At 36.5% G+C, this 26,880-nt stretch overlaps 2 protein-coding genes across 2 annotated transcripts; both read right to left on the bottom strand.

Annotated features, from left to right (window-relative positions):
* Nucleotides 1-821: 821 nt before the first annotated feature.
* heca (hdc homolog, cell cycle regulator) lies at nt 822-18,547 on the bottom strand. The gene is made up of 5 exons (XM_059356757.1): nt 18,088-18,547; nt 13,387-14,428; nt 7,036-7,202; nt 2,480-2,634; nt 822-1,336 (listed from the first exon to the last, which is right to left on the bottom strand). Exons 1-5 carry the CDS (start codon nt 18,227-18,229, stop codon nt 1,172-1,174), a joined length of 1,671 nt encoding a protein of 556 aa, XP_059212740.1. The 5' UTR covers nt 18,230-18,547; the 3' UTR covers nt 822-1,171.
* A 2,326-nt stretch (nt 18,548-20,873) lies between these two features.
* Nucleotides 20,874-26,285, bottom strand: abracl (ABRA C-terminal like). The gene is made up of 3 exons (XM_059356994.1): nt 26,166-26,285; nt 25,126-25,191; nt 20,874-23,632 (listed from the first exon to the last, which is right to left on the bottom strand). Exons 2-3 carry the CDS (start codon nt 25,184-25,186, stop codon nt 23,448-23,450), a joined length of 246 nt encoding a protein of 81 aa, XP_059212977.1. The 5' UTR covers nt 25,187-25,191; nt 26,166-26,285; the 3' UTR covers nt 20,874-23,447.
* Between the last annotated feature and the right edge of the window lie 595 nt (nt 26,286-26,880).

Raw genomic sequence — 26,880 nt, 5'->3', positions numbered from 1 at the left:
ACTAGTGTTTCCCACAGGATTTTGTGAGACTATGATGGTGGGACTGAAGAAAGTAGGGGGGTCTGGGGGCTAGCTTCCCCGTATACATTTTTTGCCATAAAAGCCTAAATCTGGTGCCTCTCGCACATTCTAATGCCACTATTCCATCTTAATCATTGCACATTTTAATAAATTATTGTAAAGGAGAATAAGGGTTGTTCTATGTTTTATTTAAGGCGTCTTATTTTCACAGTCATCTTGTAAATTCTGTCGTGGACTCGTGCCAACACATCCATGTGCTCTTATTTTGAAAGTTGCATGTTTGCTTTTATTTTGAAGGCGGGTTTAAACACGTTCTTACCGTAATGCTTAGTGCAGGTGCATCTCAATACATGAGAATTTGTTGGAAAAGTCCATTTCCAGTAGTTCAAGTCAAATAGCCCCAACCAAGTATTGAGTCATATAGATGGACATGCTTTTCAGAGGCCAACATTTCCATATTAAACATAGTTTTTTAAAATTGGTCTTTTGTAATATTACATTTTTTTGAGACACTGAATTTTAGGTCTTCAATAAATGAAAGCCATAATCATTATAATTAGAAGAGATTAATTAAATTAAGACATGAAATGTTTCATTCTGTGTATAATGGATCTATATAATGTGTTATTTCCACTTTTGGAATTGAATTACTGACATAAATAAACTTTTCGATTATATTCTAATTTATTGAGATGCACCTGTAAATACAAAGGCCGCCGCTGCTAAATGAACATAGCGGAAACCCAGGAATGTTTTAAGATGGGGTGAAGATATCAAACAAACGCCAACTCATTTCTTTCTCTGCTTTATTTCGAGATTCATCTTTATGTTTTTTGGTAAAAAATAAAAATAAAAAGCAAATTTTGGCGTACAGATACATTCACTGGTCACAGATAAATGTGTTTGCTTGACTGATGTGTCAGCTCCACACTTTTATCAACACCTTTCTGTATAACAGCAGAGATATACTGAACTTTTTTTTTTAAACTAGAGTCATACTTTTTTTCCTATACATAAAAAAGAAACCAAAAAGAGAGAGAGAGAGAACATAAAGTCACCTTAAGGCCCAAAAAATAAAATCTTTCCTAGATTGTGTTAGAAAAAAAACGCGAATAAAAGCAGCTTAACTAGCCTGCAGGAACAGCATTTGTCAATAAGCCTCGAGTACTTTGTAGGAGGAGAAAGGTTTGACAAAGTGATAGTCCAGGTTGCCGCAGTGAGGGCACTGCTGGACGTTGCTGTACTCGGAGAAATACTGCATCCCGACTCGAACGTCCACCACCGGCTTCCCGCAGTGCTTACAGTTGAGACGAGCCTGAGGACACACAGGGAGGAGAATTTAACCTCTGCAAGACTTGATGGCGGAGTTTTTAAATTGCATCTCACCAGTGGTAGGAAACAGCTTTAGTTACTTTTCAGGTCAAGATTTAAGATGAAAAAAATCATCAATGAGGTAATTTTTAACATTTCTTTTCAATTAAAGCTCAGAACAGTATATTAAGGAGTTTAAATAAAAGTACAGTTTTGAGGAATTTGTACTTAAATTTCGTATTTTATTTTATGTAACTTTATGCTTCTACTTTACTACATTTTGAGGCAAATATTGTACTTTTTGATGGACTTTACCCTGTCTTGTCACTCTGTGTTTCATGGAGTGCTGCCATTGCAATGTGTACATTGTCCTTAAAAAACCCCAATATAAAATAGAAAAATAAATGACATATTTTTAAAAAATGATTAAAAATAAATAAATGAATAAATAAATAAATAAATAAATAAAGTTACTTCTCAGGTCAAGATTTAACATAAAAAAACATGATCAATTTAAAGAAATTAGACTTTTCTTTTTAAATTTAACCTCATAACAGTATATTAAGTAGTTAAAATGAGCCTGGCTTTGAGAAAATGTAAACGCTTCTTACATGACTGCATCAATAATAATCTAATAAAAACAATCTGTGTGGACCGACAATGTACACATTGCAATGGCAGCACTCCATGAAATACAGAGTGCCAAGACAGGGTAAACTCCATCAAAAAGTACAATATTTGCCTCAAAATGTAGTGAAGTCGAAGGATAAAGTTACAGAGAATAGAAATACGAAAGTAAAGTACAAGTTCCTCAAAACTGTACTTTTATTTTAACTACTTGATATACTGTTCTGAGCTTTAATTGAAAAGAAATGTCTTTAAAATCACATCATGTTTTTCATGTTCAATCTCAGCCTGTCAGCTAAATGGAGTTAAAAGTACAATATTTGCCTCAAAATGTCGTGAAGTAGAAGTATGACGGTACAGAAATTGAAAATACTGAAGTAAAGTAAAAACACTTTGTTGATAAAACATACAGATTAGTGTGACTTTAATGAGCAACAGAGCGACAAAAACACAGGTTCGGCTCTGTTTGGTTTGGCTGCTCATTGACAGGAGGACATGTGTAACAACAGTCTGTTCCTACCTGGCAGCAGGGTGAAGCAGCCAGTATATCGTAGGTGTACATGGTGCCCAGTTGGTGCCAGCTCCCGTCCCAGCGTGACTTGCACTTGATGCAGACGATCTTGTGGACGCCTTCTAAACAGTCCACACAGATGGCGTAGAGGTGCATTAACCTGCCTGTTGGAAATTAAGAAAGTTGGGTATTACATTTACTAAATAACAAGATAGTCAATTTGTCTGTTAACCCTTAATAGGGCACTCATTGAAATACTTGCAAATTCCAAATTTCAACCCTAGAGAATATTGGAGGATATTTCATACAGCCAGAATGTGGACTGTGAAATGTGTAGAGGGGGGTAATATTTTGAGAAAAAAGTTTACGAGATTAAAGTGGCAAATCTACGAGAAAAAAATGCCCAGATTTGTGAGATTTAAAGTGGTGAATCTGCGAGAAAAAATTTGCTTTTTTCCCCATTTTTTTTCTCGTGCATCTGTGACTTTTTTTCACGCAGATTTTCCACTTTAAATCTCTTAAATGTGGAACTTTTTTTTTTGTAGATTTGCCACTTTAATCTAGTAAATTTGCAACTTTTCTTTTGAAATATTACCATTTTGGATATCCACTGAAGTTACCAAATACGGTTCTTCACCCGATAAAGGGTTAATCAGCCAGGAAAATCAACAAAATAACTCCTGATTGCACACTTGGGTCCTTATTCCCCCTTTTATGTTTACTCAAGTACTTTACTTAATAGAGGTTTGAATCCCCAGAGGCCCCACGATACGATTTTATCCCAAAACTTGAGTCACGATTCGATATTATAGCAATTTTTAGTATTTCGTGATATAGTGAGTATTGCGATACAATATATATTGCGATTTAACTGTTTAAATGCATTTGCTGTCCACAAAATTAAATTCAATCAAGAACTGTTTTGCCAAATAAGAGAAAATTCTCAGTCTATTCATCTCACTTCAGTCTTTTTATTTCTCCACAATGAGAGTCAAACCCACAGACTGACCAACAAAGTATTCAGTCAAACCGAACTGAACTGATATCAAACAGGCGACAAGATTCACAGTCCGTCTAAAATCTCAGTCTGAGACTAAAAACACTTGTCTTTAGATGTGAGCGGCTGTGAGCTGATAGTTTTCCAGGAATCTTTTCCAAATCTTTTCAAAGTCTTCTGATGTATAGGTAGCATAAAGCTGATTAGCATGATGTGATTTCATTTAATACTAAATTGAAGATTTTCCAGCTCTGTACAACTTGTGTGTGAAGGCTAATAAAAGGCATACTTGAAAAAAAAAAATGGAAATAGAGTGCAGCTCACATTCAAATCACACTGTTAGTATGAAAGCATTCACAGTGAAGAGTGTTGAGTCTGTTTTCTGTGAACTTTCAATGAACTCTGTTTTCAAAGTTGAAAAAAAGGTCTCACTAAAAATAACACATACATATCCATTTCCATTTCCTCCAAACTTCACGCTCTTGCAGGAAAAAAAACTCCCTTCACTTTTAACATCCGCTAAATAAACAAAATTATTTCAATCAAACGTTGCTTTTATTTAATTTAATTTAATTTTTTTACAGCCCGATTCAAATGTTTCTCTTTCACCAACATTTATATTCAGCGTGACACACAAAAGCATGAAGAAGCTGCATGAATAAACCTTTCATACTGATGCATATCAAGCGCCATACATATCAAAGCTTCTGGGTCAGCACTTCAAAGAAGCTGCCGCGCTAATTCACATTCATGTTGGACGGTGCAGCAGCCAGCAGAAAACCTTTTATGTGTGTACACAGTATGGACTGAGCCTATCCATGCACCAAAAAGTCATAATTTGTCTTTATGCAAAGGAAAGCTTGGACATTTTAAACAGAAAGTGAATATATAATTCAGCAAAATGACATTGTAATGGTTTCAGTTCATGTAAATATGTATATTTTGTTGTGATTAGAAGCATCTGATGTCCTGCAGATATGGAGCGTTTTTCATGTGTTTCTGTTTTCAGATTAACCTCTGTAACCATGATACAAACTGAACATTGTGCATGTTTTCTATAATTTACAAATGGTCATTTTGGTTTTCTGTGAGGCTGCACAGGTCTAATGCTAACGTCAGAGTGCTAACATGCTCAAAATAATGTAAATAAAAGGTACATTTTGCAGATATTTCGTTGTAAAATTAAACATTTGACCTCATGTTGGAACTACATGGAGAGAAAATGGATCACTGAACAATTCGTCCTGAGGGGAACATGAATGTGTGCACAGATTTTATTGCAGTTCATCTAAAATGTTGTTGAGGATTTTTACAAAATGTTAAAATATGAACCTCATGGTGGTGCTGGAGGGAAAGTCAGAGGATCATAAAAATCAGTGAATTCGTCCTCTGGGAACCAGTCAGTGTTGGAAGAAGTATTCAGATCTCTTGCTTCAGTAAAAATACTAATACCACACTGCAGTGTTGAAGTAAAAGTAAAAAAGTATCAGCATAAAAATGTACTTAAAGTATCAAAAGTAAAAGTACTCGTTATGCAGCATGGACCCACTCAGATTGTTTTAAATATTCAAAATATATTATTGTATTGTTGTTATGATACATTTATATAAGCAGCGTTTTAGTTTTTGTAAACTTACATTACTTTTATATGAATTAAATTTCATCATCATTTTAAATTGATCTTTTTTTTTTTTGCTAAATCTTGACCTGAAAAGTAACTTAAGCTGTAAGTTAAATGTAGAGTAAAGAGTACAATATTTGCCTCAAATGTAGTGAAGTAGAAGTAAAAAGTTATATATATATATATATATATATATATATATATATATGAAAATATTTAAGGAAAAAACAAGTACCTCACTATTGTACTTAAGCACAATACTTGAGTTAATGTACTTAGTTAAATTAAACCACTGAAACCAGTAATGTCTGAACCAAATTTTGGCAATCCATGAACTTGTTGAGATGTTTCAGTCTGGACCAAGAAGTGGAATCTTGGTTTTTTGGAACCAGAAGTAAGCACTTTACAAAAGGTTGGAGCTGAGTGAGAACCTGAGGACACTTCACACTCCAACTTACACTTGACTACACCATTTTCGCCCCTAGGATGGCAAGGGCATGACCAGCCTTACTCTGCCTCTGATTGGCTAAACCTGACATCCTTACCCTCAACCTAACTAGTGCCACTCCTCATGCCTAATCATAACCAACACAACCAACTAAAGCAACGAGTACTAAACCAGTAGAGTCAGAGTAGGGCAGCTCACAATCTTAGCCTTCACAATCCTAGTAAAAACATTTGTCTCCTGTCTACACTGTATGAAGTCGCTGCCAACAATTTGGCTTTTATAATTCTAGGGAAACTAAAAACAAGTTCATGGCTATTTAAATGTACACAATGGCACGGATACACATTGCTACGCCTCTATCCTGATCGAAAGGATGTTGTAGTTGTGACTTGTCAATCACAATATAGTCACGTCCTAAACATGCTCTGCTTTTTTTTCTATTTTACTCTAAATGGGTCCATAATTTACAGAATGAACATTATGCTGTATTGAAGAACACTTGAAACTAGCGGTTGAGGCCATAAACTCATCAGGAAAATGTTTACTGAGGTTATAAATTAAGTGAGAAGTAAGGTAATTTTCTCATAGACATCTATACAATTCACTTCCCATGTAACCAGCGGGGTCGCCCCTTGCTGGCCATTAGAAAGAATGCAGTTTTAAGGGACTGTGGCTTCACTTTTCATAGCTAATAAATGAATTAATAATAATGAATGTCTTAACTTGTAAGAGAAGATTTAAAAAAATAAATGTTTGTCCTATCAGTTATTTCATACGGAAGCCCTGAACCGCAAGTGAAGAAATTTTTTTTTTAGATGTTATCTTGTTATTTCGAGATCATATCTCGTTATTTCAAGATAATATCTCATTATTTCGAGATAATACACATATGTAAAAAAAAAAAAAGAATTAAAAAAAAAAATCTTCCAAAATTTTTTTTTTCTTCAGATATTATCTCATTATTTCGAGATAATATCTCGTTATTTCGAGATAACACACCTATGTAAAAAAAATAATTTTTTAAATTATTATTTTTTTTACGTAGGTGTGTTATCTCGAAATAACGAGATATTATCTCGAAATAACAAGATATTATCTCGTAATTACGAGATATTATCTCGAAATAATGAGATAATATCTGAAGAAAAAAAAAAATTTGGAAGATTTTTTTTTTTTAATTCTTTTTTTTTTTTTTTTTACATATGTGTATTATCTCGAAATAATGAGATATTATCTTGAAATAACGAGATATGATCTCGAAATATAACATCTCAAAAAAAAATGTCTTCACTTGCGGTTCAGGGCTTCCGTAATTTCAGTTACTTGCTCTTACTCTCTATAATTCCCCTCCTTTTCACAGCATAATAGTGTGACAAAATAAGAGGTTTGTATTTACATACTACTGACAAGTCTACCTTTACCACATTTGCTTTTCATCAAAATGTAGAAAATATTTGCCCTTTTTTAAAATCTACATTAAACTCCAGTCTCTGTCTTACCTTGAAGGTGGCAGGGGACGTCGTACTCGATCTCGTCGTGACGTGACGGGCTGAGGAACAGAGTCCCGTCCACCAGAGGGAACTGTTCGAACACGGGCAGCGCTCTGTGGCACAGTGCACAGTTCACCACGTTCCTCTGGCTCGCACTGAGGGCCGACAGGATGAACCTGCAGGGGAACACGGACACAAACAACATTAACCCTTAATAGGGCTCTCATTGAAATACATGCAAGTTCCAAATTTCAACCCTAGAGAATATTTGATATTACATACTGCCAGAATGTGTAAAAAAACATACGAAAATAATATTTTGCGAAAAAAGTTTACAAGATTAAAGTGGCAAAAAATGTGTAGATTTATGAGAGTGGAGAGTGGTGAATCTGCAAGAAAAAAGTTGCTTTTTTCCCACTTTTTTCTTGTAAATCTGCTACTTTTTTTGCGCAGATTTGCCACTTTAAATCTCTTAAATCTGTGACTTTTTTTCTTGTAGATTTGCCACTTTAATCTAGTAAATTTGCAACTTTTTTCTCGAAATATTACCTGAAGTTTCCAAATATAGTTCTTTGCCTGATAAAGCACTGAGAGGAGTTACGTGACATGCTCTGGTTTTTATCAGAGATGAAGTTAATCTGAAGAATCAATCCTGTGAGTAACTTTTGAGGCTGATCATGAGCAATAGTGTACATCTACATTCATCCATATAACCATAGCAACAGATGTATATTCATTCTTCTATTCACTGGACATGTATTTGTTGGACTCTACATATGTTCAACTGTTTCATTGATCCGGTGCAGACCGGAGCAGACCTCGGGGGCTCAGCATCTATTTATATTTATTATTTATCGTTTTAGTTAGCTTATATATCAGTTTTTATTTAGGCTTTGTTATAATTCTTGTTTTTATTCTGATTTACCTATGATAATATGGGTAATATACAGTAAATATCTGTATTAATATATATATATGTATATGTATATATATATATATATATATATATAATGTTCTTTTTTTTACTTTAATAGGACAGTAAGTGTTTCCTGACATTTTATCATTTTTATTGCAATGAAATTAAACTTTTAAGACCATTAAGCAATTGAATGATGTTGTAAAAAATATATATATTGTCCCATTATATTAATTTACAGATTTCAACACCCATTTAGGGTATGATTTGTAATACAACAAGTTTATGGCATGTACTTAATGTAGAAAAAACCCCCACTAAAAACCATGCAGGAAATTTCTGGACAGAATCAATCCTGTGAGTAACTTTTGAGGCTGATCATGAGCAATAGTGTACATCTATATTCATCCATCTAACCATAGCAGCAGATGTATATTAGCTCTTATATTCACTGGACATTATTTTTATATTTGTTGGACTCTACATATGTTTAACTGTTTCATTGATCCGGTGCAGACACCTCGGGGGCTCAGCATCTATTTATATTACTATTTATCGTTTTAGTTAGCTGATATCTCAGTATGTATTTAAGCTTTGTTATAATTCTTGTTTTTATTCTGATTTACATGTATGTCCCTGACTCTGACTCCATTTCTGTGTTTCACTTTACTTCTGTTTCACCTGAATCGTGTCTTGTCTTATCTTATCTAACGTACACAGATTTCAACATCCATTTAGGGTATAATTTGTAAAATAACAAGTTTATGGCATTTGCACTTAATGTAGAAAAACAAACATGAAAAACCCTGCAAAACCATGCAGTAAATTTCTGGAAAATAGGACACTCCAGGGGGAAATGTCCTTGCAAAAAAGAAAAGAAAAGTGGACACAGAGTATCGGGTTTTCCAAGAAGAAAAAGAGAAATAAATGGAAGTAAAATGCTGCTTTTTCCACCCTGACCAGAATACAGTTCTCTGAAAAACATACATATTTAAAGATATTGAACCTTGTGCAAAATAAATCAGCAGCTTCAGTATAAAAGCATTTGTATATCAGACCGCTACTGATGGAAGCTTGTTGCTGAGGCAATGCCAAAACTTTTTGATTTGAAAATAGTTTGTACAGCAGGGGGTAACTTCACCTGCTTCCTCCATAACTTCAACCTTAGTCAGTCCATGTGGTGAGTTGATGCAGGAGTGGGAATGCGTGGAAACATTTTCAACATTTTTCATTAACTCTGGAGTCAATAAAAATGGGTGCATTTTGCACCAAATCTGTGTAAGAAATGGTACCACCACAAAAATGCCTCAACTACTTATGAGACATAATTGAGCATGTGAATTGTCTTCATATACTCTTTTGTCTTTTACAATTTTAATAGAAGGAGAGGGGGGATTTGGTACCCTTAAACTCGCATCTGACCCTAACCTGGCCCCCCTATTTGACACCTTTTCCAAAGAGTACCGAAATGCCCCTAATTTGAATATGAGCCGTCCTGAGCAGTCGTTAGACCAGACTTTTTTGTTTTTCTCCCCTGAAAAAAGCTAAGCAGCATGTGACGTAGTACTCGACGCCACAACAACACGCACCTTTCTAAAAGCCGGTGAAGTAGTGAGTAGTCACAAGCGACAAGAAGCATAAGACCCTTTCATAGTGTGGACCCGCAAACCCCTACTATATTGCTGGAAAGATCTGTGCCGGCTTTTCACCTTAGGGCGTTCATAGTGATCCTGCAATGGCGTGATTTTCTGTCCTTCCCTAGAGCAGTCCGGCATCGCAGAACGAGGTGCACAGTAGCTCAGTGCTAACAGGCTAACAGTTAGCTCTGTAGCAGTACAGTGTGTATGTGCCAGGTGTTCACTTAGCGACCTCTGTTTGTTAACAACAAGCACCGGACCCTCACACAGTTAGCGATGCCGGTTAATTCACGACCAGCGGCAGACACTTTGTGTACAGTTAGCATGCTGGTTTGTTTATGATCAGCGGCTACGCTGTGCATAATTAGTGTGAAGGGAATTTGGTGTTTCCTGTCATGGTGGGACATGAAGTAGGCAGCAACCTACTTGATATTCAAGACGCAAGGCCTTGTGGGAACTCAAACTGTGGCTAACTCTGATAACACCATGTGAGAGGGGAAGGTGTAAAGAAGTGAGGTCTGTCCTAATGTGATGTAGGCCTATAGGCAGAAGGTTAGGGCCACATCGCCTCTTGTTGAAGAGCCAATGCTGGAAAGTGCAACAACCACAAGTCGAGCGGTGTACGCGACTTTGTTGCTTTGTTAAATAACCATCCGGGGGGACTGAGCGGTGTACTGGAGTACGGATGTGTTAATAAAACCTGGAGAAGTGACTATTGTGTGCTTCTTGTTTGGCCAGCTCACCCATTAACTTTGCAATTGTCAAAACTGCCACAACATTAGCCATGCTGGTGTGTTTTTGGTCAGCGGCAGACATTGTGCATTATTAGCCATGCTGGTTTGTTTATGATCAGCGGCGGACATTGTGCACAGTTAGCAATGGCGGCCACAGTTGCGTCTCCCGTGTTTAATCCATCGTGTCTGTGACGTCACGGTTGAAACTGTTGCTAAGCGATTACGCGATGATCCAAAACCATAGGTCACCTCCAGAGTCTCATAAATCCTTCTGGGGGCCTTTTTTTTTATGGAAACACATCGAGTGAGCATCCATTTGAGAGGGCGTGGCCTGAGACTTTCCCAGCGGCCACTCTTCCCCCTAAAGGACACACAACTTATGATTACCTTACACCCCCTGAATGTTCTAGGTCTCTAGTTTGTGGTTATAAAGTTTCATGGGGCTGTGATTATCCTCGAGGTCACAGCAGGTCGTTTTATACAGCGAGGTCAAGTTTCAAGAAATGCTCTCACTACAATGAAATGGCTACTACAGGGACTAACATCAGCACACATGAATAACATCGGGCTCATTGAATCCACAAGAGTCTCAGCTTTCCAGTGATATCTAATTCAGTCCATTAAAAGCCTGTTTAGGGACCTCAGTATGCAGGAAATAACATATTTATACTGCATGAGAAAAACTGGCCCCAAACTGCATGGGATTAGTTTAAAGTGGAGTAAAGTCTGGAAAGACGGCACTTGTGGGTGCTCATAGAACCCATTTTTATTCAGGTATCTTGAGGTCAGAGGTCAGGGGAACCCTTTGAAAATGGCAATGTCAGTTTCTCCCTTGCAAAAATGTTCATCCCCTTGAGAAAATATCATAGATTCCTTAGATATTCTAGTTTGATATGATATCAAAAGAGTCTGCTCCGAAAGAAAAAACAACAACAACAACCACATCACCAGGCACCATCACATCTATATGACAGTCACTGAAAACAGGAACAGCAAGTATGTTATTAAGAATTTAAGTACATTTTGAAGCAGCGGGGGGCGGAAGACAGCAGCAGAGCAGGAATCAAAACACACGCCTTCATTCTTACAGGTTATAGCAGCTTATTATTTATAACTGCTGCTGTCACAAAGCCTGCCTGTCGTCTACAAGGACAGCAAAAACAACAACACAAAAAAAACCCACTGCAGAAAGAAGCCAAAACTTGGAGTTATTTCAACCACTTCCTGACAAAATATCATGACATGGTTGGTATCAATAAATTCCTTAGATCTTCTAGTTTCATATGATTGTCGTGTTAAGACTGAGCCCACTACAGACTCTGAAACAGGTGGGGGAAAGAATCGATACAGCATAGTATCGCGATATTTTGCATTGCAATATTATATCGATTCAAAAGTATCGATTTTAAGCATTTTTAGGAATATAATGGAGATACTGGTTTCATATGAAACTAGAAGATCTGAGGAATCTATAGGCACCATGTGCATCAGGATATCATGTTGGGAATTTGTTGCTGCAAAGTTAGGCCTTTTTATGTTTCATACAAAAAAATTCAAATCAGTGAAGCTTAAAGTTGAGGAAAGTTTGATAAAAAATGCTGCAGTTGTTGTCGTCCATACATGTTTGAAATCAGTTCAGTTCTGTTTGACTGAATACTGTGTTGGTCAGTCTGTGGGTTTGACTTTTTAACTGTGGAGAAATAAAACGACTGAAGTGAGATGAATAGACTGAGAATTTTTGCTTATTTGACAAAACTATTCCTGATTAAATTTAATTTTGTGGACACAAAATGCAATTAGAGTTAAATCAATAAAATCAATACATTTTAAATTGAGTTTTTATTACTATTTTATTGTTTAAGTATTATTTTATTATTTTCATTGTTTTATTTATTACTGTATTTGTGTATGATTTTATTGTTTTTTAATAACTGTGCAGCACTTTGGTCAACTGAGGTTGTTTTTAAATGTGCTCTATAAATAAACTTTGACTTGACTTAAATCGCAATATAATGTATCTCAATACTCACCATATTGCAAAATGCTTGAAATCCCAATAATATTGCATCGTGACTCAAGTGCTATTGGAGTAAGTATCGTGGGGCCTCTGCTGACTCACACCTCTAATAGTTAAGGAGGTCGGAGGGGGTCCAGGCCTAATATTAGAGGGACATTGTCCTCCACCTTTCCCCAACTAGGAACTGCCATTGCATCTGACTCGAACACACAGTTTGCTACAGATATAAGACTAGAAAAATTTAACACAAAAATAAAATTAATCCTTAGGTTTCCATCTTTCAGATGATGCACAACACTTCTATGTGGCATCTACAGGTGCATCTCAATATAATAGAATATGGTGGAAAAGTCCATTTCCACTAGTTCAAGTCAAATAGCCCCAACCAAGAATTGAGTCATATAGATGGAAATACTTTTCAGAGGCCAACATTTCCATATTAAACATATTTTTTTTAATTAGTCTTTTATAATGTTAAAAAATTTTGAGACACTGAATGTTAGGTCTTCATTAAATTTAAGCTATAATCATTATTATTAGAAGAAATTAAATAAATTAAGATATGAAATGTTTCATTCTGTGTTAGGGTTGTCAAAAGTATCGATACTCAAAAAAATATCAATACTAAAACGTTGTATCCGGATACAATACTCATTTCAAAAGTATCGAGTATCTGAAGCTTGTTATCATAGTTGCAGTTTCTTATTGCACAACTGTTTTTTATTGTAAATATTTTACCTGTGATTCTGTTCATTTTTACATGTTGCATTTTTCTTGTTAATAAAAATATTTCTGTAAAATTTTGGGGTCTTTGTTTTTATCCTTGTGGTATCGAAAATGGTATCGAGTATTGAATATTTTAGTATCGTGACAACCCTATTCTGTATGTAATGGATCTATATAATGAGTTATTTCCACTTGTTGAATTGAATTACTGACATAAATAAACTTTTTATGATATTCTAATTTATTGAGATGCAGCTGTACTGTTGACCTGCTATCCCCCCCTAAACCCCCCCTGTCCCCAGCTAATAAAGGACAGGTGTCCCGGTGTACCTGCGCAGCTCTTCTCCCTGGCCTGCCTGGGCGTCGTCCTCCATGCGGACGTGGTAGGTGTTGAGTTTATGTCGAGGGACGTGGGTGAGGAGCTCCGAGAGGTCCAGCCTCCTCAGGAACTGCACTGGGTGAGAGTGGGAGCCGTCGCCCACGCCGCCGGAGGTGAGTCGGTGGTGGAGCGGGAGGGCGAAGGACAGCGGCAGGGGGATCATGGAGCCGGGGTCGAGGTGAGCTCCGCCGCCGGACGCTCCCATGGAGCAGCCGCCGCCCCGGCCCAGAGCGCCCCCGACCAGCAGGTGTTTCCTCTGCGGGTCCATGTGGACGGCTGATTTGAGGAACTCTCCCAGCTGACGGGAGCCTCGCAGTCCTGCTCCTGCAGCTCCCGCTCCGAGGATAGCGGTGGGGGAGAAAGGGAAACCGGTCGGAGGAGACTGTCCCGGGGAGCCACATGGAGACTTCTGAGGAGGCCCCAGAGAAAAGGCTCCTCCTGCAGGGAGTCCTCCTGCTGCTCCTCTTTCTATAGAGTTCTGACGGTCCACTGATTGTCTGCGAGGTAGCTCCTGACTCGAGGCTCTGTGCGGTACTTTACCTCCTCCTGCTGCTCCTGGTGGCTTGCTCCTCTTAGGCTCGTCAAAAAGCCCGTCCGGGGGCCCTGCGGCCCCTCCGCCGGACCCGTTCCTGCCCGAACTCCTCTCCGACGGCTTCTTCTTGCGGTCGTCCTGCATGCGTTTCACCTGATACCAGTCGGTGTCTTTCTTTAGGTGTCCCTGGCCGCAGCGGCAGGAGCAGAACCTGAAGGCCAGGTCGTAGCCCTTCTTGGTCCACATGTTCTGCCGGCACTGCTTCTCGTTCCAGGAGCGCGCGCGGCCGATGCAGTTGAACTGGACCAGGATGGAGCTCTCCCACTCGTAGAAACACTGCAGGTGCATCCAGTTGCCGTACGGGCAGAGCTCGCTGTTGCAGAGCACCCGCTGGTAGTCGTCCTTCTCCAGGTCGATGGGACGAGCCAAGCTGCAGCCCAGAGGCGTCGCACACTGGGCCTCTGGACGGAGAAAGAGAGCGAGGATTATTTTAGAAGAAGAAGATTACTTTATTAATCAAATAAATTCAACCTCTGCATTTAACCCATCCTTTTTTACACACAAGTGAACACACCATGCAAGGAGCAGTGGGCAGCACATTACTGGGGAGCTGTGCAGGGGGGTTAGGTGCCTTGCTCAAGGGCACTTCAGTGCCTCCTAGACCTGTCGGTACCGGGATTCCAACCGCCGACTCTCCAGTTACAAGCCTGATTCCTAACCTCTAGGCCACGGACTGCCCCAGTCATTTTGTTACATTAACATCAAAATCTTCCACAAAATGCCACATTTATTCACTTCATGTGTGTAATATTCCACTGAGTGTAAGGCTGCACTGCCAGTATTGACCCCTCAAAGATGTATTGATATGGGTATGAATGTCCAATATGCATCAAAAGGAAAACTTTTTTTTACAAAATGCATTGCAGGGAAAGATGCTTGGGTAATTAACATATGGTGTCATTACTAACTAACAACAAACTATTCTTTCTATTGTTGGTTAATCTGCAGATTATTTAATTTTTTTCTGCATTAAGTGCAGTCAGAGGCATTCATTTAAATCCAGTGACAGACTTGACTTCAAATCAAATCAAATCAAAGTTAATTTATTTATCCCAGAGGGGAAATTCAGTTAGTCTGGTAACTCTGGAAGAATGAGATAGCCTGATGGCTGTCTCTCTGTTTGGACAAACTTCACTATGAAGTGTCCAGATCATGTGGGAGAAGAGATGAGAAGTTTTATTTTGAAACAAAAGTTTGAACAGAGCCATTTTTGTTTTGAAAAAGGTGACTCTTCAGAATGAAGCAGATCACTTTGATCGAATTTGATCGATTGCTTGTTTTAAAAAATGTCAGAAAATTGTGAAAAAATGTCCAAGTTGATGTCTTTAAATGTCTTATTTTGTTAGTCCAAGACCCAAAGATATTCAGTTTAATATCATATAAAACAAAAGAGCAGGGTATCTCTTTATTTCAGGGTCTGAAAACAGCATTTTCTGCCATTGTTGCATTAAAAAAAGCAGTTTAATTAATCAATTAGCAAAATAGTCAGTGTTTATTTTTCTGTCGATTAACTCATCAGTTAGTCGACTAATTGCTCCAATTACTTTTTGTGTAATTCTGTTCATCAGTTCATCTATAAAATGCAAGAAAATAGTGAAAAGAAACATATAATTTCCCAGAAACTCAGGTGACGTCTTATTCAGTTTAATTACGCTACCTGTTTAATGGTTTTGTAACAATATATTTATTACTCATGAATTGTCACATTCAAGAAGCATGAATCCTGCAAATATTTGGCTTTCTGTTGCATAAAAAATGACTAAAACTGTTATTCCTCTTATCAAAAGCAGTCTCTCCGCCGTAAGTTACATGGTATCAAAAACACAACACGAGGTGAGAATGTTAAAAGAAAGATTTCCGTGTCCTTGCTGCCTCATCGCCATCGATTTATGAGATTCATCTAGGCCACCCGAGCCTGTGAGCGGCTCTATTCAAGCTCTGCCAACTGTCAAGTCTGGATGTGAATCAACTAAATGTGGGCACACAGTCTCTACAAGAAGTAGCTCATGATAATACACTGTGGGTGTGTGTGGGGGGGGCAGTTTCCTCCTTCCTTTTCCGCTACAGTCAGTGTCAGCACTTTTACTTTTTCTCCCTCTAAAGTTATCACAATGGAGAACAATATACCTAGCACTGCATATTAACCATTATGCATCATTTTAGTGAATAAAAAATAAGCAAAAAATGGCTCCATAGAAAAAATGCAAGGTTTTTTATTCACATTTCTTCATAAATTTTTTCCATCTGTAGTCCCTGACCAAGATGTTGCAAAAGGCGACCTGAAATACAACAAATGTAGGTATAAGAACTTCATATTTAAAGTTTTTTTTTACTTAGCAGAGCATATTTAGCACTGTGCCTCATTTAGTGAATAAAAGTAATAAAGTTTGACCTTATTTATACAGTCTATGAGTGTGACACTGAGTTCAAACAATAGCTCCATAGAGATGTTTATAAGCTGACTTTATTTATTTTTTAATCATTTTATTTTACTGTCCTTTACCTGCAGATTTTTTTCGCGATTAATCGCTTCGTATTTGGTCAATATAATATAAGAGAATAGTAAAAAAAATGCAAGGTGTCATGTTCATATTTCTTTATATTTATTATTTCATTTTTCATCTGTAGTCCCTGACCAAGATGTTGCAGAGGGCTGCCTAAAATACAACAAATGTAGGTATAAGAACTTCATATTTAAAGTTGTTGTTTTTTTAACTTAGCAGTGTATATTTAGCACTGTGCATAATTTAGTGAATAAAAGTAATAAAGTGTGACACTGAGTTCAAATAATAGCTCCACAGAGATGTTTATAAGTTGACTTCATTTATTTTACTGTCCTTTAGCTGCTGATTATTTCCGTGATTAATCACTTTGCATTTGATCAATATAAGAAAATTGTAAAAAAATAAAATAAAAAAAGCAAGGTGTCATGTTCATATTTCATTAAATGTATTACTTCATTTTTCATCTGTAGTCCCTGACCAATATGTTGCAGAGGGCTGCCTAAAATACAACAAATGTAGGTATAACAACTTCATATTTGAAGATTTTCTTTTTTTAAACAACGTCATAAAATTACAACTAATGTCTAACGTGGAATAATGTTCTGAGGTGCTGCTTGTACACATACACACGTGTTTAAAACCACATTTAAAAGTGCTGAGTGACTTTCTTCTCACTGTTGTAAGTCCTGAATGGGATGAAAGTTGAACTTTAGTGCGCAGACAAGCGGTGAGGTGACAGTATTACCCTTGAGGAAGGCCACACAGCATAAACTGTGTGGACAAGGTGCGCTTCAGGAAAACACAGCTGAGGCCTGCTGAGTAGCCTACACACCAAATGTTAACAGCCACTGATTATTAACGTGGGTGTAATGGCATTTAAATAAGCGCTGCATTGTGTTGCTAAGACTCTCTGGGGGTGCGTTTGACAACAACGCGTGCTACTTTGCCAGGTGATAATGCCTTTTTTTCCCAAGGGGAGCTCGAAGCGCCAAATCCCATTCACAAATCTGACAATTTAAACATATCTAGCTTATCGGGTACTACTAAAACGTGTTGAAACAAAACCAAGGGCTGATTACGAAAATACAACAAGCTCTCTCAAATTCTGCTAACATGCAACTCACCCACTAACACCTGTTTTAACAATATTTCAACTTGTTTTCATGCACTTCCCACTCTCTTCTTGCACCAAAACACATGTTAAAAATCAGTATAAACCAGTGACACGAAACGAGATTTGAGCGCAGCTGAGCACGAGCTTCTTGCTAGTTCACTAATACAACAGCGAGGAGAAAAATCCACAAGGCCTCAAGTCGTGATCGACCATTATAGCCTATATGTGACGACAATCAAAGGTGTTAAATTCGTATGTTTTTAAATAGAAGTTTGGCGCGGTGCCCCCCTCCCCTTCCTCCAGAGTGGAAAGAAGTGGAGGTGGGTAGAGGCATTTGCAACGTCGCAGTGCATGCATGTCACAGTCGCACAGACAAGACAGAGCAGAGCTTCCTCCTGCAGCATCACCAAACTTCTACATCTGTGTCCGTCTCCTCTCTTACCACTTGAGCGCTCGTGTCTGGGTGCAGCAGCCGCCGCGGCCGCGCCTCCTGTTGCGGCCGCACAGGCTCCATTTTCCTGCTCATCTCCGCTACTGTTGGTGCGTTTGCTTTTCTTTCCCTTGCTGTTCTTCTGGTTGGGCATTGTACAGGATTCGGATGTCAGTGTTATTTTCGACCTCTATCATCAGCGGCTGCTGTCAACGCTGTCTGACATTTCTGTAGACTCCATTTCTGCAGCGGTGCTTTCTCTTTCTCTCTGTTTTTTTTTTTTTTTTGGTTGTTTTTTTTTTTGCAGCGTTTTGTCTTTGTGTTGTTTGTTGTTTTTGCTGTCCTCGTGGACGGCAGGCAGGCTTTGTGACAGCGCTGGCAGCAGCAGTTATAAAGAATAAGCTGCTATAACCTTTAAGAATGAAGGCGTGTCCGTCTCTTGTTTTGATTCCTGCTCTGCTGTTTTCTTCCACCCCCTGACGTCACGGGGCTCCGCCCCCCGCATTGGCCGTCAACGACTTCTGCTGCGTTCATGTTCTGTGGGAAAGCTCGGATTTATTTTATATCCTTTATTTAACCAGGTAAAAGTCTCGTTGAGATTAAAAAAAATCTCTTTTCCAAGAGAGACCTGGCCAAGAAATCAGCATAAAAAGTGACAAGTTACAACATTCAAACACAGTTAACATAAACAATCAAATACAATTAAATACATAATATATATATTTCAATGTATTTTTTTTAATATTTCCATTATTTAAGCCATTTTAGGTTATAATTCATGCAATAAAGGCCTGAATATAAAATATATTCTTCATTCTTAAAAATAAATAAATAAGGAAAAGCATTTAAAATATATAAATAAAAATATAAAAGTATGAATGAACAAATACACGTGGAAACAAATGAAAATGCTTATAATTATTCTTTATATTTCCACATTCAATCCCTATTTTGGGATTTATGGGGATATAAAACATAGTGTAAGGTATAATCAAATAAAATCAATCAAAATGTACTAATATATTATATACAAAGTATTGTACAGCAATATTGCATGTACGTATATCAAATATAACATTCTATTGTATGAATATAGTATAATTATAACTAATTAAAAAAATCTAACAAAACATACAAATCAGTCCAACAAGCTGTCTGATCCAAATTACATTTACATTTACAGTAATAATATCTGCAAAAACAGTGATGGATGAAGTACTCAGATTTAGTTAATTTAAAGCAGTGATAAGTTGAAACTATATCTACAATGTAGGCTAGTGGAGTAAACGTGTACAGTACTATGCCTAAATCATTTTGTACCTAAATGACTTAAGTATAGTACTCTTTTCATCACAACACAATGCAAAAATATCTGCAACGTTTGTTTGAGATTTTCCCACAGTACTTGAATGCATCAGCAGACTCAGCATTGTGACATAAAAAGTTACCACATACCTGTGGGGAGACATAACTGTCTTATTTAGCAGTTACGCCAGCTCATAAGTAATCAGGCTGGGTGATGATATAACAAAAAGTCCCTGTGAAATAACTGGAGCTTTGCAGCAAATCAGTATTAACCCAGTGGTACATAAATCAAAATTCCTTTGTGATATTATAATCATATTTCAATTCAACCAAATACTTAAACACCAGAGTAAATTCAGAATAGCACAAGAGAAAATAACTTTTCCCCAGAGATTGAGGCACCAAACTATTCATAAATCTTATAATTTAAAGATTTATTGTTTAACAAGTACTATTTAAGACTGTTAAAACATAAAAAAGAGGGTTTACAAAACAACAGAAGCTTCACTGTAATTCAGCTTACATAAAAGACAACAAGGTGTGTTATTTCATCTTATTTTGCCTGCTGATACCATGATCTTCTGGGACCAAAACACACGGTAGTGGCTGTTAAAAATCAGTGTACATGATGTTTGATAACCAAAAATGTTAATCAGAATGACTGAAAAGTTAAAAGTTACAGCTACATTGTATCAAGTTGTGTAAGATTAAACCTCTGGAGTCTCCAAAAGCTCCAAATCATGACTTCTTCATCACATCCAGACTAGAAAACAAAGCAGCGTGGAGCCCTACTGTAAATGTACCTCTAAAGTTCTGGCTGTAAACTCCATGAGGCCAGTTTCAGTTTGATGATGATATACCAAGTAAAACTGGAGACACGGTCAAATATATTTTGTATAAAATGATAGGACTGGATGGAACCCTCTTATATGTTATATTTGCAACCTTTGTTTACATTTGCAATAATTCAAATTCTTAGTTGAGCATGATAGTGTTTTGAAAGTAAAAAAAGATTCAAAATCACATTTTATGTTGGACTAAAGGACTAAAAAAGACACAAAATGACCAAAAAAAGACACAAAATGACTAAAAAAAAGACACAAAATGACCAGAAAAACACAAAATGACCAAAAAAAAGACACAAAATGACCCAAATTGTTACGCTTAACAAGACACAAATAAAATAGAGTCACACTAGAGTAAAAACCAGAGTTGGATGACAGGATCACACACAATCACAAGATCACATTTATGTTGGTTTTTTTTTTTTGTTTCTTTTTGGTTCAAAATGTTGATCCAGTAAGTCAGAATAAAAAATCAATTATTATTGGGTCATATAGGTGAGGTTGTGCTGAAAAAAATATACCAACATGGCATTTAAACATGTTTTAAGTGGATGCAGGCAGGATGAAAAGGATTTAAACATGGACCAAATAGCCCAAGACTCCATAGAGTTAAGAGTCTTTAGAAAAAATACACACATGGCAAAGAAGTTTCAAGGCTTCAAGTGTAAAGATTTTATTCTCCTCAGAGTAGTATTTCCACAGTAACAGAAACCTTAGTTCTTATAGGAATGTGTTATTGCCAATACAAAAAGACAGTAATGACGCACATGAACACATCATGCAGGTATCCCACTAGTACACAGAAATGTCTCGAGGTATTGGCACCGCTCCGATGTAACTTTCTAGCTAAGTGTTTACTTGTGCTGTAATTTGCATTTATGTTCAGCTCACTCCAGTGAAACACACAGCAGGATAATTAAAATATGACAGTGATGCAAGCAGCATGTTCTCTTCCTCACTCTTGCTTTTTTTCCTCCATTATTTCCCAAAACTTAGCCTGTTGTTTTGTATTCTGTTTTCTCAGCTTAATTTCAGCTTCATTCATAATTGAAATATGCTTAAAAGCTCGTCCTGTTCTCCTGATTTTGACAGATTTTTGACTCATCTATGCACAATCTTCTATACTGTTCAGAAAGAAAGATAAAAAAAAAGACATAATTCAAGTCAAACTGAAGCAAAACAGCAAACACCTGGATGATTTGACAGCAGTGAATGTGAAATGAGTCTCATAAAACTTGCAGATGAGGCGTGGTTGTGTGATTTATATTGATATGCTCAACATTTGCCAAGGAGGAGATGTTACATTCAGGCAAACATTTAAAGTGTGGTGTTTCTTCTGGTGTTTATCCAGGACAAATATTTATTCTAACATCCAAAAAGCTGCAGCCAGTTGCCAAAATCTACGGAGGCCCAAAGTGGTCAAAATTAAATAAATACACAAAAAATAAATAACATCGATAAAATAGTTAAACAAAAGTGAGTTTTTTAAATTTTAAATTGTTAAATAATCCAATAAATTTTTAAAAATTGATTTATAAAATGTTAATTAATCCTGCTTCTTTTTTTTTGTATTACAGGCTCGCTATTATTTTTTTTACATTTTATTTAATTTTTATTTCAAAATGCCTATTAATAATCTCTTTTTACTTAAAACATTTTAAGTTGAACTGTCATTCTAAAAACAGGCTTAGAAAAGGACATTTTGAAATAAAAATGACTTGAATTAAATAAAAAAAGACCTAAAATGTTATTGGGGGAAAAAAATCAGGATGAAACAAAATGTTATAACATTAATCAGTTTCTATTGGAATATTTTACAATTTCTTGTTTTTCTACATACTTTGTCTTTACTTTTTTATTTTATTATTCATTTCATAATGTTATTTATACTAAATGTTTTACCATTTTGGGCCTCCGTACAGGCTGCTTCAGTGATATTTTTCCAAAATAAAACAAAAAAGGAACATTTCCCTAAAACAGACTGAGTTTTGATGTTGGGAAACAATCACACCTGATCTGCAAGTATCATTTGACCTACAGTACAGACTAAAGACTGGTAAAATAAAAAATAAAAAACTAATAAAACTATAAATGCACATGTTGTGTCACAAGTGAGACACCTAATTTAAGCTACAGGACAATCACTAAACATATTTTGGTTGTGTCGATTTTGGTCCTGAGAAACCTCACAAATTCAACTTTTTGCATTTGGCACCAATCACCCTGCGATTATTACACACGGATAAAAATTGCACGAGAAATACATTCGCCATTTGTGTCATCATCCTCTTACGAAAAGGCAAGTTTTGGAGTTTGTTTAGCAGAGAGAAAAATTCATTATTGACCACTCGTGTAAAAAGATGGAATAAAAACTACTCTAGCAGATTGCAACGAGTACAAAAAGGTGCAAAAGTCTTTTCTTGCAATGCACTTGTCTTTGCAGTTTCTATGAAGGAATTGTTCTTGTTTTCCAAAAGCACTGGTCTAAATAACGTCTTTACAAAGTCCACAAGAGGTAGTAGAAATGGCTCATGTAAACAATGAATGGAACTGCCATTTGGTGACACTGTTGGTGGACACACACTCGCCGTGTGGTTGTCTTAAAGCTGCACTACAATTAACGTGAAAACACACTTTTAGGTTAGGTTTTAACTCCCATTGCCACTAAGGGAGAATTGACCAAGTGCAGCTTTAAAAACAAGCTTCCATTACAAATAATTTATCCAGATCAGAGTGCTCTAATTAAAAATAGGAAGATAAAGGTGATAAATCTAGCCACGATCTTGTTCTGTGTGTCATTCATCTCCGACGCTGATATCATAAAGAGAGGCGTTTGGTTGTGATAGTTAACTCATACTGTGATTTCTCAAACAAAATGAACAGAATAATACCTAAATGAATGCATTACACAAATGACTAGATTCCTGATTTGTGCGTTTATAGTCTTAAAAGTGTATCAAAATGACATTTCAGTTCAGACCCGTGGGTTGATAAAGCAGCAGCGCCTGAGAAAGAGAAAAACTGTGTTTTTTTTCTCGTCAGTTTAAACTATGAATGTGGCCGTCATTCAGCCCCTGGAAAAAAAATATTCTCAAATCTGTGATACTGTTTTGGCACAGTGAAATCAAAAGAAATCATATGCAGACATGCCAGCTGGGTCCGTTAAGTGTACTGTTTGGTCATAATTCAAATACTGAAAGCCATCTGGTGCAAACGCTGGCCTCAGTCCTTCAGCAGGACGATGTCAACGTTATCGTGGACGCCCTGCAGGAGCAGCTCGCCGTCGAAACTGATGAACTTCTTCCTCTTGGCGGCCCTCAGGGTGCCCACCAAGGCCTCAAAGATGTTGGCACACTCATCATCGTTAAACAAGACCCCGAACTTCACGCTGGTTTGACCCTCAGCATCTGAAACAAGAGTAGAGCAGAGCAGAGCAGAAAAATATTAAATTAAGAGTCTTTATGCAAGATGATTCCCCCAGTTTTTGCTTTAATGCTTTATCGGGCAAAGAACTATATTTGGTTACTTCAGGTAATATTTCGAGAAAAAAGTTGCAAATTTACTAGATTAAAGTGGCAAATCTACAAGAAAAAGAGTCGCAAATTTAAGAGATTTAAAGTGGCAAATCTGTGCGAAAAAAGTCGCAGATTTACGTGAAAAAAGTGGGGAAAAAGCAACTTTTTTCTCCCAGATTCACCACTTTAAATCTCATAAATCTGCGCATTTTTTTCTCGTAGATTTGCCACTATAATCTCGTAAACTTTTTTCTCAAAATATTATTTTCGTATTTTTTTTTATTTTTTTACACATTCTGGCAGTATGTAATATCCTCCAATATTCTCTAGGGTTGACATTTGGAATTTGCAAGTATTTCAATGAGTGTCCTATTAAGGGTTAAAGTCCCACCACTTTTGTAGCAGTCCGATAAAAAGCTCTCTGTAACTGAACACCACTCAACCTATCCTCACTTTTAAACCAATTTAAAAGTCAACAGGTGTTATAAAATAAAAACATATAAATAAAAGAGCTCCTTTGAATTAATCCACTTAAGAGATTAAATTGCAATTATAATTTATTATTATTGGTTATTTTGGATTTTATTATGATGTCGCAGCTACTAGTGGTGGCTTTATGGCTTTTTCTTATTAATCTATAATAGCTGATTATTTTCTTTGATTAACTGATTGACAGTTAGACTACAAAATGTCAGAAAACGTTGAAAAAGGCTTATAACAATTTCTCAGAGTCTGTGGATAATGTTTCCAAATTACTTGTTTTGTCTGACCAACTGTCAAGAACACAAAATATGTAATTTACAATAATAAAACACTCGAAAACCATCACATTAGGGCTGCAACTAATGATAATTTTCATTATCGATTAATCTGTAGATTATTTAAACGATTAATCGATGAGTTGTTTGGTCAATAAAATGTTGAAAAATATCAATCAGTGTTTCCCAAACCACAAGATGACGTCATCAAGTCTCTTGTTTTGTCCACAAACCAAAGAGATATTCAGTTTATTGTCATAAAGGAACAAAGAAACCAGAAATATTCACATTGAAGAGGCTGAAATCAGAGAATTTGGACTTATTGTCTTTAAAAAACTGCTCAAACCAATTATCCAATTATCAAAATAGTTGATGATTAACTTAATAATCGATTAATCGAATAATTGTTGCAGCTCTACATCACATCTTGACATTTTATAAGATGGAAACAGCACATTTAAGTAATTTTATCATTAGAAGCAGTGAGTTAGAATGACTGATCAACATCACATCACATGACTGCATGTTTATGGCTCATTAGAGTGGTTACAGAACTGTTCATCCGTGCCAAAGTGCTTGATGATGAAACACACCGTCCCGCATTACAGAATTATAACACAAACTCACTTTTACTGCCAAGTCGCTGAATCTCCCTCACCAGCAAGCTGATTTCATGCTCGACATTCATTGTTGCTAGAAGGAAAAAAAAAACAAGGGACAAATATATTAACAGACATAGACTTATTCAATGCCACTCTTTTGCAGGGAAAACCCCACAAGCCAAACTCTGTCCAAAATTGTGTCATTTTCATGTTCTGTTGCCTCTAGGAAAAAGTAAACACCTTCTTGAGTGTATGATATTTCAAATAATGGCCTATCCTTCAATTCGGCATACGTTTGAACCACCAATCATCTTCTAATTCAATTTTTTTTATTAATAATTTTTTTTAAAAACCTGCATGTGCACCTTACACTAAGGATAACAATGTGATGTAGTCATTTAAAAAAGTGCCATTTGGCAAATGATTGTATGCCGAATTTTAAACAAAGGTATGGTTATTCATAAAAATATATTTTCTTTGCTTTTCCCCAAGATTATATCTGATTATAAGCGCAACAAATCCAAATTTCCCAGATTTGTAAACGGAGTTTGGAGCTAGGATTCTCTTACTGCAAGAAAACGCCTGTTATGACCATTAAATCAGCACAAATGCTATTTTTATTGATCAAATATACTCAAAAAACACATACATAATTAATTAATTTGATAAGTAAAGTGACTGCAGCACTGAGATTAACGAACAAGCTGCAACATGATCAGGGCGGACTATCACTAATGCGGAAATGCATGAATTAGCACTCCCGGCTATCCATCATAGAGCACAAATTCATGTTGTAAATCGATCATTTTTAGAGGTATAAAGGCATTTTTACGTGCGGGTTAGAATGCACAATTTAGACATGGCTTACATAACTTCAGGTACAACGGAGAGAAGTTAAAAGAGCCGTAAAAGGAGCTCGCCGGTAGCTTCTTAGGTTCAACAAATGATCTGCTGAGGGAGCACGGAGGAGTTTCAGACCGGAAAAGGGATATAATATGTGGTGCTAAAACGATGTAATATGACGCAAAACCAGTGAAAATGTAACATTTACATGCGCATATTTACCTTTTAATTGTTCTTTACTCTAATAAGATGATGGACGACTTTCTGATCAGTGTGCTCCGGTGGATAGTGGTGAGGCGTTCAGTGTCAGCTCGGAAACGTCCACTATGCGAGAATCAGATTTGTTTTATTGTGGGCAGAGCGGAGGGGCTGGTTTATATTAGTGGTGGAAAGTACTCGTACTCGTAAGTACTTATTTTAAAATTGAATGTAATGTACTATAAAAAAGTACATATCATCTGTTACTCTTAATATAAATCCTACATGCTGTAAACTATACACTCATCTATTCCATGTAAATGTATAGTATTTTATTTTTGCTTGATTTATAAAGTCTACTACTTACATAACATTTGATATGTATGAAGATGTTTTATACAGTCTACAACTTACAGAACATTTGATTTGCATAACGACGTTTTTTCTTTTAATTACATTATTATTTTTGGTCTGTGCTTTTTTTAAAATATGGGCTATATTTATATTAATACCTATTGTTTTCTCATACTTGCTTACAATATGTTATGTCTATTTCTGTGCAAGTTGTTTACATTATTGGTTTATAAAGGTGGTTCTGATTGTGATACTTGTATCTTGTGGTTTTCCCCTTATCGTTAATACTTTTGATTTGCACTGGGACAAGGAAACACACTTTTGTTCCTCTGTGTACTTTACCACACTGTCAATAAATGGATAACAATGAAGTCTGTCTTATCTT

Source organism: Centropristis striata, chromosome 18 (assembly GCF_030273125.1).
Source record: "Centropristis striata isolate RG_2023a ecotype Rhode Island chromosome 18, C.striata_1.0, whole genome shotgun sequence".
Classification (NCBI taxonomy): Eukaryota; Metazoa; Chordata; class Actinopteri; order Perciformes; family Serranidae; genus Centropristis; species Centropristis striata.
The sequence above is the reverse complement of the archived record's forward strand: the minus strand, read 5'-3'. Positions and strand labels throughout refer to the sequence as shown.